This window comes from Corvus brachyrhynchos, unplaced genomic scaffold, assembly GCF_000691975.1.
Source record: "Corvus brachyrhynchos isolate BGI_N302 unplaced genomic scaffold, ASM69197v1 scaffold200, whole genome shotgun sequence".
NCBI classification, from domain to species: Eukaryota; Metazoa; Chordata; class Aves; order Passeriformes; family Corvidae; genus Corvus; species Corvus brachyrhynchos.
Window position 1 is genome coordinate 4,649,966 of NW_008236184.1, and position 11,683 is coordinate 4,661,648.

The window sequence follows — 11,683 nt, forward strand, 5'->3', positions numbered from 1 at the left end:
GGGGGGGGGGCGGGGGGCCCCGGCAGCCGCGGCGGGGAGGCAGCGCCCGAGTCCGAGCAGCGACCCTGCTCACAGCAGTCCCTGATCTGCCTCGAGGACTTGGTTCCCTGCAGCGGGAGCACGGCTGCGGGGGACGGCCTTCGGGAGGAGTCACCTGCTGACCCCCTTCTGGATGCGGACAGGGCAGGGGTTCGCCCAGGTAAGGGGTGTTTGAAGGTACTACTGAGCTGGAAGGAAATCTGTGTTTGCACCCAGAGGGCTTGGCTTGACTGGTCAGTCATCAGAGGGAGCTGTGTGCTCGTGACTGACAAGCAGCCCTGGATTTCATTTAGGTTCCTGGATTTCGGTTTGGGTACCCCCAGCCTGGAAGCAGTGCGGCGTTCTGCCGGTGCAGCAGAAGCAGCTGCTCATGTACTGGAGTTACCAGACTTCCCAAAAAAAAAAAAATGATCGATAACCTATAGGGATGTTACAGAGAGAAAAGGACTTATAAAATTCATACGGGAGAGACATAAAATCATATACTTAAATGAAATATTAAACCAGAAAAAGTGGTCTTTCTCTATTTTTAACACAAACATAATAAACACCACAAAAGAACTCCAGCCTTCAATTATGATCACAAAATTCCTGCCTGTCATTGCTTTGGCAGCTCTGTCCCACAGAACTGCTCTATTTTAGATTCCTTACCTGTTGTGTTTTAAAACTTTGGACCTTTATTTGGGAAATTAACATGTTTACACAACTGAACAACATCAAAGAGTGTTCTGGGATGCTTCCCTTACACTGAGTGATGAAAAGATTTGTGAACTGTATTTCTGTTCTTAATATTTTCCTTTCTCTGTGAAATTAATTTTTATAAGTTAATGATAATGGGGGAGAAAAGGGAACAGTAAGTTTTATCCTTTAAAAGTCAGAAACTGTATCAAACAAGTGTTTTGAAATCTGGCTGCTAATTTTTCCCCTCCTCTGTTTGTGGCAGGGGGGTACCCAGCAATATTAATCCACTTCTCTTGCAGCTGCTACTGCTGAAGGTGGTCAGGGCCAGGAGCCACAGAGGTCTGGGAACAGCCCCTCAACCCTGGATGAGGTGACCTGGCCGTTGGCAGGTGCTGAGCTCGAGGAGGATGACTTGGACGTCATCCCTCCCTCCCCTGAGGAGGAGCTGCCTCCCTTCTCCCCTTCTGTACAAAGTGTCAGGTAATCACTGCTAAAACCATCTGTCTGTTGCATGATTAGAAAAGTACCAAAAAAGACCCAAAACTCCTGCTTGTTAAGAAGGTACAGATTGAGTTTGTGTCTCTTTGCTCGGTGGGTTAATGGTTGGCAGCTGCAATTAATGTTTTATCAAATACTAATTTTATGGCAGATGTTTTAGGTTTTTCATTTCAGAAAAAAGCAGAGTTACTTTTGTAGTGGGATGGGAGAAAATTTCTGGGGCAAGATTCGACACGTTGGTATGCAGGATGAGTGACTGCTCAGCTCTTGGGTTCTAGCTGGGCCTTCAGGAATTTATCTTTTTCACACATCTTAAATTCTGTTGTTCTATGGAAATGCCTCAATTTACAGATCTCTGTATTTTAGTAGCTTTTTCTTTTGGTGTTAGCAGTATTTTCGGAGACTCTCCCACTGGTGGAAGATGCACAGCTGGCAGCTCCGAGGCCAAGCAGGAGAAGGCTCCCACAACACATCCCGGAGGTGATCCCAGTGCAGGGGATTCAGGTACACAAAATGTTTTGGAATTTCATATCTCTGATTTTGGGGATAGTTTGCAACTATTTATTATCCTGTGTAATCCAAGAGCATTAATTAACAGATGGGGAATTAACATCTATAGATGGAGAATTGACATAAATAGTTGGATAATAGACAGATAATAAAAGTTGAAGGCAAAAATTTGTAGATTTGTTGAGTTCCTGCACACAGAAAGTTTCTTTATGCAAATGCACTAAAAATACATTGGAAGTAAATTGTTTAGACTGATTTACTGCAATGTACTGACCTCTGGGAGAGTGGTATCCTCTTGACACCTCTTGTAATGAAAATGACTGCTGAACTCACTCCCTGTGCCAGGTGAGGCTGTGCCCGTGGCCCGGCAGCTGTACGGAGTCATGGAGGCCATCTGTGAGCTGGTGGATGCCATCCCCCTGCAGGAGCTGCAGGCCCTGGGCTGCGCCAGAGCCCTGCTCCAGCACAGGGACCTCAGGTAAGCTGGAACAGCTCTGTGTGCAGCAGGGAGCTGCCTGCAGGTGTCCCCAGTACACTGGAGAACGAGGCAGGAGGGGCTTTAAAAAGCTTGAAATTACTGACTGAGGGAAGGGACAAAGTACCCCAAACTGCTGCAAGTGTTAGTGGTCGCTGTGTTCTGCCAGATGGAAGTGCCACAGTGCTGCAGTCAGTCTGAGGAGGTGCCTGGCACCAGGTGCTTCTGGAGAAACAGGTGATGTGGTGTGGTGTGATGTGACCCACCAGGTGTCCTCCTCAGTTCTTGTGCCACAGGCATTCGGTTGGTATTGTCTCCCCTCTCGCTGACTACAGAGATGGTGATTCCTCCTAATATCCCTGAACTTGTTGTCTTCCCGTGTAATTATTGCTACCACAACCTGCTGCTTTGTCTCCTGCATCATCTGATGGCACACTACATGGACAAATATTGGGATTTTGGTTAGGTTTTTCCTGGGTTGGGACTATGAGCTTCTGTAAATGTTCTCAGTACAACAACTTCTTTTATTTCTCGTCTCTGTAGTCAGACATAGTCTTTAGAAAGTACTTAAAAGCATAATTTGGTTCAGGCATACTTTTAACTTCAGGTTTTGCCTCTAAGGATTTATTTTTTTTATGTTCTACCTTGCCTGGATCTGTTTCTTGCTTTTTGGAATTCTTTTATTTTATGTCTGTAGAGATGATGTCATAATTTTGTCATTAGTTTCTTCTGGTGGTATTCTCTCTTCCGTAGATTTGTTTGAAATCATTTTCAAACATGCTGACTCAACACGATGGAACCACCATATGTTAATATGTTTAATAGCAGTGAGACAAAACTGTTTAATGAATGTTGTAGAATTTGGTAAATCATTGCTTGTGACTAAATATATTTTTTTTTTCCGTCTTCCTTCCCTTGTCATCTACTTGGTAAATCACTGCTTGTGACTAAATATATTTTTTTTTTTCCGTCTTCCTTCCCTTGTCATCTCTCCCAGGAGAAAATTGCTGGCCAATTCTGTCAGTTTGAACCAAAATGGCATAAACACCACTTTTCCTAGAAGCTGGAAGTCTCCCATGGAGCAGGGCCCTCGTGTGTGTCCTGACACTGGTCCAGGTTCTGGCCCAAGCTGGAGCTTCAGTTCTGACAGAAACTCCCCCAAATCCACAAACCTCCCATCGGTGCTTTCTGTTCATTCCAGCAACTTTTCTGCCAAAACAAAACAAACCTTGGACACCTCTTGTGCTTCAAAGCAAAGTGCTGAGGAGATCCCCTGCCCAGGAACTGCAGAGCTGCCTTTTCCCAAGGGAAGTGGCAGGGAGGGAGGTTCCCTCAGGCTCAGCCTCCAGTCCTGTGACAGTAGCTGGGACAAAAGTCCGGGAATGAGGAATGGGAACCAGCCCCTGACCAGCACAACCCTGAAGGCTCGGAGCACAGCTGCCAGTCCTGTAGGGAACAGCTTGGGTACAAATGATCTCGACTTCGACCTGGATCACTTTGACATCGATGACTTTGATGAGGACTGGGAGAGCTCAGTGGCTGTTTCAGCACCTGAGGCACCATCAACGCCGTTGTGTCAGCCTGTCAGGGAAGGGCCATCTGCCAAATCCCTCTTGTCCAAGATTATGTCCAGAGCCAAAGGGTCAACTGTGGGATCCAGTCCTGCTGCTCCAAAGCCAGGCTTCCTGATGGCAACAAAGAACCATCCAGGTAAATTATATTCATGAGGATTATTGGGTTTTTCAATTTTTAAATTCTTATTTATTTCTTTTTAAACCTAAGACCGAGTTTACTACAGATCACATCATTGCCTTTTGTTTCTGTGGAAGTTTCTTTTGGTTCCTTTTTTGCAAAGTCATCTTGGAACTTTTTTCCCTCCAAATGATGCTGAACTAGATTATTCCCTTCCTGTGCAGGTTTCAAGCTGCAAGAAGATGAAGCTGCTAAAATTGGAAATGAGGGTGTTTCTGTGTTTTAGTTAAATAATGATTCTGCAGTTTTTGATTCAGGGCTGTACAATGGTTTTCGCTGCATAATGTTCCAAAATGGGTTTGTGGAAGCAAACTCAATCCCCCTGGGGCCCATTTCGGGTTAATGTAGGGACAGGCTGGCAAAAGGGGAGGTGAAAAATCAGAGTCACAGAATGGTTTGGGGTGGAAGAGATCTTAAAAACCATCTCATTCCACCCCCTGCCATGTCAGGGACAGCTTCCACTATCCCAGGTTGCTCCAAGCCCCATCCAGGCTGGCCTTGGACACTGCCAGGGATCCAGGAGCAGCCACTGCTTTTCTGGGAAATCTGTACCAGGGCCTCACCCCCCTCACAGGGAAGAAGTTCTTCCATAACTTGATGTCATAACTTACTCTAATTACATATTTTTGGCTCCTAGATCCAGTGGTTCATAACCCTGCACTGGAGCGTTTCAAGGGTATGAAATTTCCCCATTCTGAAGAAATGATGAATATATTTCACAAGAAGTTTGGATTGCACTGTTTCCGGACAAACCAGCTGGAGGCCATCAATGCTGCTCTGCTGGGGGAGGATTGTTTCATCCTCATGCCCACAGGTATGTGCCCCCACAGCACAGGCTACAGACCTGCAGCTCCTTTTGCAAGCTTTGGGACAAGCTTTTCTCTTCCCCTGTGCCTTTGTGCTGCTGGAATTCTGTGGCCACAGGATTTCAGGAGTATTTTTGCACTGGGGTATTTTGAGTGAGGGGATTGAATTTCTGCCTTCCTTAATAATTCACAAAGTAACTCTTTCTTATCCTACAGGTGTCACTTTGTGGCAGGCATTGGTAGAAATTTATTGCTTCCAAAAGTGCTGTAAAATGGGAAATAAGAAATAGGTCTCCATGCTTTTTCTCTTGATACCCGACATTGTGTTCTGTCTCATCCTCACAGGAGGTGGGAAGAGCTTGTGCTACCAGTTACCAGCCTGTGTCTCTGCCGGGGTCACTATCGTTATTTCTCCACTGAGGTCACTGATCATTGATCAGGTTCAGAAGCTGAAGACTTTAGATGTAAGTTCCAGGAGCTTTATTGAGTGAAACTGCAGGTAACTGGATTAGAAATCTGAAATTTTACAGCAAATCTTGTCTCTTGAATATAAACTGCATAAATTGATTAGATGGACACTGTGAATGGCACAGAAAGTTGCCTGGGAAGAGCTAAATTGGATGAACTCGAATATCTTGGCAGCATGATCGCTGGATTTATTGCTGCTCCTGTGTTGGGTGTTAGAGCTGTGTTTTCCAGAGCAGATGCTGGTTCTGAGATACTGAGAATTGTAATTACTCACATACACAGGAGCAGCCTGACTGCAGTGAGAATGAGCACTAAGAGTTCCTGAGTTAGGGGGGTTCTGGAGGTGCTAAACATCTTTGGAAACATGATACACAGAGCAGAAATGCAGGTGCAGGAGATTACAGGGTTCCGGAATGGATTGGATTGGAAAGACTCTTAAAGTCCATCTTGTTTCACCCTCGCCATAGGCGGCGACACCTTCCCCTAGCCCAGGGTGCTCAGATGTGTGTTCCCAAGGCTGACTGCTTAGGAACGGGTTTGTAATGAGAGGTAGGCTACATTGTCAATATATATATTTATATATTTTTAATATAGATTGCTGCAACATACCTGACTGGTGACAGAACAGATGCCGATGCCTCAAAAATCTACATGCAGTTGTCAAAGAAAGACCCTGTCATAAAGCTGCTGTATGTCACCCCCGAGAAGGTCTGTACTTCATCTTCAGTTGTAAAACCATAGGGGCTACAAGGGGGGGATTGCTGTGAGGTGCTGAAAGACTGCACTCAGAGTAGGCTTCTGGGGAAAAAATGTTGGACAGGTGTTAAATAATTCATTAAGAAATCTATACGGATGTAGCTAATTTCAATCAGTAATTAGCCAAGAATAAGAACTGAGTATGTCCGTAAAATTTAAATTCTTAAAACAAACTCCCATGCCCACCTCTTTCAATCTATCTTGCTACATATTAGTGTTAATCACTGTCCAGTAGCTACTAAATCCAGACTGCTCTGGATAGGGTAATACAGGAAAAATACAGCACTGTCAGGGTGATAGGCGATTGCCAGAGCTTACCTTGGGCTGCATTGTATGCTGCCTTAAAAATATGTTATTGCACAAAAGCTTTGTAAGAGGGGGCTGGTTAGTGTGCTGGTTGTGTTTCTCTCTTCAGCATTATTTTTCTCTGTGTTTCCTGACATTAGTAATTTAAATTTACTGAAATTTCATCAGGGTGAGGGGCCTTGGGATAGGTGATCCCAGAACCTCGTGGGAATCCCAGACCAGCTGCTTGGTTGAAACGCAGCTGACCGGCATCATCTCTGTGCCTTGAAGGTTTGCCTGTGCAGTGCAGGTTAATTCTGGAGCGTAGGACAGTTGTTTCTGTATTCTCAGTCAGGCCAGCTGACCCTTTTAGCCCAGGTCTTTTGCTTTCCATTGCCACTGCTGGTGTGTCCCAGGTGTGTGCCAGCAGCCGCCTGATGTCCGCCCTGGAGAACCTCTATGACAGGAAACTCTTGGCACGTTTTGTCATTGACGAGGCTCACTGTGTCAGCCAGGTAAAACCTCCACTTGTTTTTAGGAATGCCAAAAGACTCAGTTGGAGCATTTTACTCTGTTATACTTAAATTTTGTTTTTCAACCAGTGGGGCCATGACTTCCGACAAGACTACAAGCGCCTGAACATGCTCCGCAAAAAGTTCCACTCTGTGCCCATGATGGCCCTCACTGCCACTGCCAACCCCCGCGTGCAGAAGGACATCCAGAATCAGCTCGAGATGCTGAAACCACAAGTGTGAGTTGCTCGGCAGGTTTCTGAAACTGTTTGTTGGTGTCACAGAAATTTTGAGTGGAAAACTTAGTAAAGTAAAAAAAGCATCACAGGCCCATCTGAAATCCTTGTGTAGCTCTATCTGATGAAATGAAATGCATGCATGGAATTTAATAGGAGGTAGATGCAAAATATTAACATAAGAAATAAAAAACTTGCCAAGCCCTTCCTTGCATGGTGAAGGAAGCTGTTTAACACAATGTAACTATACCCATAAGGCTGACAAGCACCATGAACTGTCACATTTCAGGTTTACAATGAGCTTCAACAGGCATAACTTGAAATATGATGTGTTGCCCAAGAAGCCGAAGAAGGTGGCGATGGATTGCTTGGAATGGATTAAAAAATATCACCCCTGTGAGTACTGAGCAGCATGGTGCCCACAGGCCTTTTCGTGAACCACTTCTCAAGGCAGCAAAAGCTTTTATAATGCTGTAATAATGATATATTTACCAGAAAAGCAAGATCGAGGTAAAGTGATGTTATTGAAAATGGGAATCGGGTTTATGTGCATTCTCAAGTTGAGAATTTAAGTTAAGATGGAAAGTAAATTTTGGTGATGCTCTTGAATAACCTTTCTGGAGCCTGACAGAGCTTTTAGCATCATGTCTTCAGAGCATGAAGGTCACCCAATATCTTAATTGTTTAATTGTGTTGGTCTGCTTATCTGCAGTTCCCCTTCAAGTTGCCTTCAGAGATTCCCATCTTTCTAGGCTCGCTTTGGAGTCCTGCAGCTCCTGCTGCTGGAACTTGATTACACCAAGCTCCCTCAGAGCTTCTCCTGTACTGCACCCTCAGAGAGCATTGATTGAACTGCTCTAACCCTTGAATTATATTGGTTTTGTTCACGTATTCTAAATCCTGAGATTGCACAATGCTGATGAGGAAAACATTTCTTTTTTCCACCTCACCAAAAGCCCCTAAAGATTGGGTAAGAAAAACTATGAAGACTATCTGATACTAATAAAATAAGTTCTATAGTGAAGCAGTTATATCTTTACTCTTATCTTTATTCCAATGGGGAGAGGTTGGTATCTGCTTGGCAGGTTTGACTGTTGAGCAGGAAAAGAGAATAAAACCGTATTGTAGGCCAAATTTCTTTTCCTATCTATTTGCAGATGACTCTGGGATAATCTATTGCCTTTCCCGGCATGAATGTGACACCACAGCAGCCATCCTGCAGAAGGAGGGGCTGGCTGCCCTGGCCTACCACGCTGGCCTCACCGATTCCAACAGGGATCTTGTGCAGCAGAAGTGGGTTAATCAGGAAGGATGCCAGGTGAAGAAAAACCAGGAGGAAAAGGGAAGAAAATTTGGGCACTTTTATCCCTCTTGGCCTGGGAAATGGAAGGGAAGTTGTGCAGTGTTATCACCAAATGTCTGCAGTATTGAATAACTGATCCCAACAGACCTGCTGGGGCACAGCAGCCACCTTTCACTGGGAATTTTGTGAATAAAAGGTTGTAGCACTGCACCAAGGTGTGCTACTCCAGCAGGGAGGACCTGAGCAGTGCAGGGCTTCAGAAACAGCTCCTGGCACACTCTGGAATTTGGGGTTTTTCCTGTGTCTGGAGTGGCTGTGCTGACAGGAGGGGAAGTGTTGCTGTTTTGTACTTGTTCTGCACTGTTACAACTGACATTCTGGGTCCTCCAGGTTTCCTAATCCAGGTCACTTGTCTGCTTTCCATGCAGTGTTGCAGGAGTAATTTCCATAATGTATGTCTAGAACATTATAATCTTCTTCCCAGGTGATATGTGCAACAATTGCCTTTGGAATGGGCATTGACAAACCCGATGTGCGCTACGTTATCCACGCGTCCCTTCCCAAATCCATAGAAGGTTATTACCAGGAGTCTGGCAGAGCTGGGCGGGATGGAGAGATGTCTCACTGCCTGCTCTTCTACAGCTACAGTGATGTGACCAGGCTGAGGAGGCTCATTCTGAGTAAGTTCTCCTCTGGGAACTTGGAGACAACATTAGAGCAGTCACATTGTCACTGGTCTCATTTAGCCCATGTTATTTCTCTTTTACAAGTGCTGTGGATAGTTTAGTATTGCAAGGAGGGGAGAACTGTGAATCCTTACCTGGATGGTTTTCATTCAGGTGTCAGGAGCAGGATTTTTGTCACTTGGACTTAATTTTAGTCAAAACCACTTTGCTTCACAGAATAATGGAATTGTTAAGGTTGTGAAAACCTTTAAGATCATCAAGTCCTACTATCAGACCAACTCCACCCCACTGTTCACCACTAAAACTTGTCCTCAGGTGCCACATCCACATGTTTTTTGAGCACTTCCAAGGATAGTGACTCCATTCAGGGCATCCTGTGCCAGGGATTTGCTACCCTTTCTATGAAGAAACTGTTCTTGATATCTAATCTAAACCTCTCCTGACACAACTTGAGGCCACTTCCTCTCATCCTGTCACATCCTTCTCTTGACTTTTGTCATTCTAGGCTTATTTCCCTTCTCCGTTCTCTAAAACATCAGAGATAAAATCTGTCCTACATCAGTTCTGTACTAACCCACTCATTTTTTTTAAGCAAAGCCAATATTGTGTTTTGGCTGACAGCCCATGAAAACGCAGAGGTGCAGCTTTAACAAACAGCATTGAATTTGCTGTGTTTCAGTGGAGAAGGATGGGAACAGCCACACGAGGCAGACCCACTTCAACAACCTGTACAGCATGGTGCACTACTGTGAGAACGTGGTCGAGTGCCGCCGCGTCCAGCTGCTTGCCTACTTCGGGGAAACCAATTTCAACCCCACCTTCTGCAAAGATCACCCAGAAGTGATTTGTGATAACTGCAGTAGAAAGAAGGTAAACCCCACAGGTTTTATTTTTAGTGGTGTTAAACTGATTTTGTATTTAGTTGCATCAAAAAGTGGTTACACGACCTTTGGGAAGGCAAACGGAGAAAAGGAATAAAAGTCCTGTATTTTTGTGATGCTTCCAGTTATTTTCAGGGTTTAACCATGGACTTGTGATGCTCCTGTTCCTGTCAGAGGCATAAGGATGTTCCTTGTGGGAGGCAGGAGCTAATATCAGATCTGCTGCAATGGCTGTGGGGAAATCCCTTCAGTTCCTGTCCTGATGTTTTCAGGGCAGCTTTGTGCTGCCAGAGCAGCATGAGGGCCACATTATGTCGTGCTTGTGCTGAAGGTGGTCCAAACGTTTGGGGTTATGCAAACTTAGTGGCAGGAGCAGGAGCAGAAAGGGAAGGCAACTGTGGAGGCAGGCAGGGAAGGGATCCTGTTTTGTTTTGTACCTGTGGGTATTGCTTCTCAGCTCTGTGTTCAAAGCATTCCCTTATATAACTGTGATTAGAACCAAATTTGACCAGGATAATGCATATTCAGTCTCATTTTAATGCATTTTGGAAGTGTAAGTTCTAGAGCATGGCGGGATAATTACAAGAATGCTTTCCAAATGATTTACCTTGATTTCCAGTACTTACCCAGCAATCTTGCACCTCACTCTGCACAAATAACCCCACGGAGATCATATACAATCAGTAGGACTGGTTTTGTATTATCACATCCAGAATCCCTGTGACTGTATCACTGTAGGTTACTAACTAGAAAATCACTGTTTCTTTATTTGGAGCAAACTCAATTCTCAGCTGAGAAAAGCTTGATAATGAAAACTGAGGTTGTCAGTAACAACTTGGATTAGGGCAGAAACATGTAATAGCATGTCCTAATCAAGTCTGATTTAACAGGATTATAAATCAAGGGATGTGACGGAGGATGTGAAGAACATCGTGCGGTTTGTACGAGAGCACTGCGGGCAAGCGGGGCGGATGAATGGGAAGAGGAATCCAGGCTCTGGCAGGTACACCCTGAACATGATGGTGGACATTTTCTTAGGTGAGTCCGTTCTCCCAGAAACTCCTGAATAAGATGGTGCACAAATCCCTGACCAGGAATCAAGAGTGTTGTGCAATGCCAGCAGGCTTTTAAAAGAATGTGTATTTTGCAAAATTAATCTTCCCAAGAATCACTTGGTGGTAAGTGATCCAAAATAAATGAAACTGAAGATTTAATCCATTTCAGGTTGCTATAGTGATAATATTGGTTTTCCAGTGTTCAAAGGCTTTTTTGACTGCCTTGGGAATCTCCCACAGATCTGTGAATGCACATGTACATGGGCTTTGTGATCAGGGGCTCATCCTATGCTTTCTGTTGCACAGGTTCAACGAGTGCCAAGATTCAGTCTGGAATATTTGGGAAGGGGGCTGCCTATTCCAGGCACAATGCTGAAAGGCTGTTTAGAAAACTGGTCCTGGACAAGATCCTGGATGAGGATTTGTACATCACAGCTAATGACCAGGCAGTAGCATATGTCATTCTGGGAGAGAGAGCTCAGGCTGTGCTGGATGGGTCACTACAGGTGTGTAACTATTTAGTTTCTTGAAGGCATTGTTTCAAGGAAGGCGCTGCAGTTTTCCTTTAGCATATCCCCTCAGGTAGCTTAAACACAGTTTGCCTCCAGCTGAACTAATGTCTAGACACAAGGAACAGAATCCAACACACGCGATTCTTAGTCCAGTATTCCAGTAATAATGTTGTGGGGCAAAAAGTGAGTTTGAGAGGCTTGAAGAGGTTTAAATCTTTTTTTTCTCCC

At 44.7% G+C, this 11,683-nt stretch overlaps 1 protein-coding gene across 2 annotated transcripts in view; it reads left to right on the plus strand.

Moving 5' to 3' along the window:
• Positions 1 to 7: 7 nt before the first annotated feature.
• BLM (Bloom syndrome RecQ like helicase) overlaps positions 8 to 11,683 on the plus strand; it is a 14,235-nt gene continuing 2,559 nt past the window's right edge. Inside the window, exons 1-16 of one of the 2 annotated variants that reach the window (XM_008637346.2) lie at positions 8 to 199; positions 1,020 to 1,200; positions 1,607 to 1,722; positions 2,074 to 2,206; positions 3,201 to 3,913; positions 4,593 to 4,769; positions 5,107 to 5,225; positions 5,824 to 5,937; positions 6,687 to 6,785; positions 6,873 to 7,021; positions 7,308 to 7,414; positions 8,176 to 8,336; positions 8,806 to 9,001; positions 9,687 to 9,877; positions 10,779 to 10,926; positions 11,250 to 11,449. In XM_008637346.2, the coding sequence (XP_008635568.1) occupies positions 2,112 to 2,206; positions 3,201 to 3,913; positions 4,593 to 4,769; positions 5,107 to 5,225; positions 5,824 to 5,937; positions 6,687 to 6,785; positions 6,873 to 7,021; positions 7,308 to 7,414; positions 8,176 to 8,336; positions 8,806 to 9,001; positions 9,687 to 9,877; positions 10,779 to 10,926; positions 11,250 to 11,449 (2,469 nt within the window). In that variant the 5' untranslated portion in view covers positions 8 to 199; positions 1,020 to 1,200; positions 1,607 to 1,722; positions 2,074 to 2,111. The remainder of the gene's footprint in view (positions 200 to 1,019; positions 1,201 to 1,606; positions 1,723 to 2,073; positions 2,207 to 3,200; positions 3,914 to 4,592; positions 4,770 to 5,106; positions 5,226 to 5,823; positions 5,938 to 6,686; positions 6,786 to 6,872; positions 7,022 to 7,307; positions 7,415 to 8,175; positions 8,337 to 8,805; positions 9,002 to 9,686; positions 9,878 to 10,778; positions 10,927 to 11,249; positions 11,450 to 11,683) is intronic. The other variant, XM_017738403.1, reaches the window with a different exon arrangement.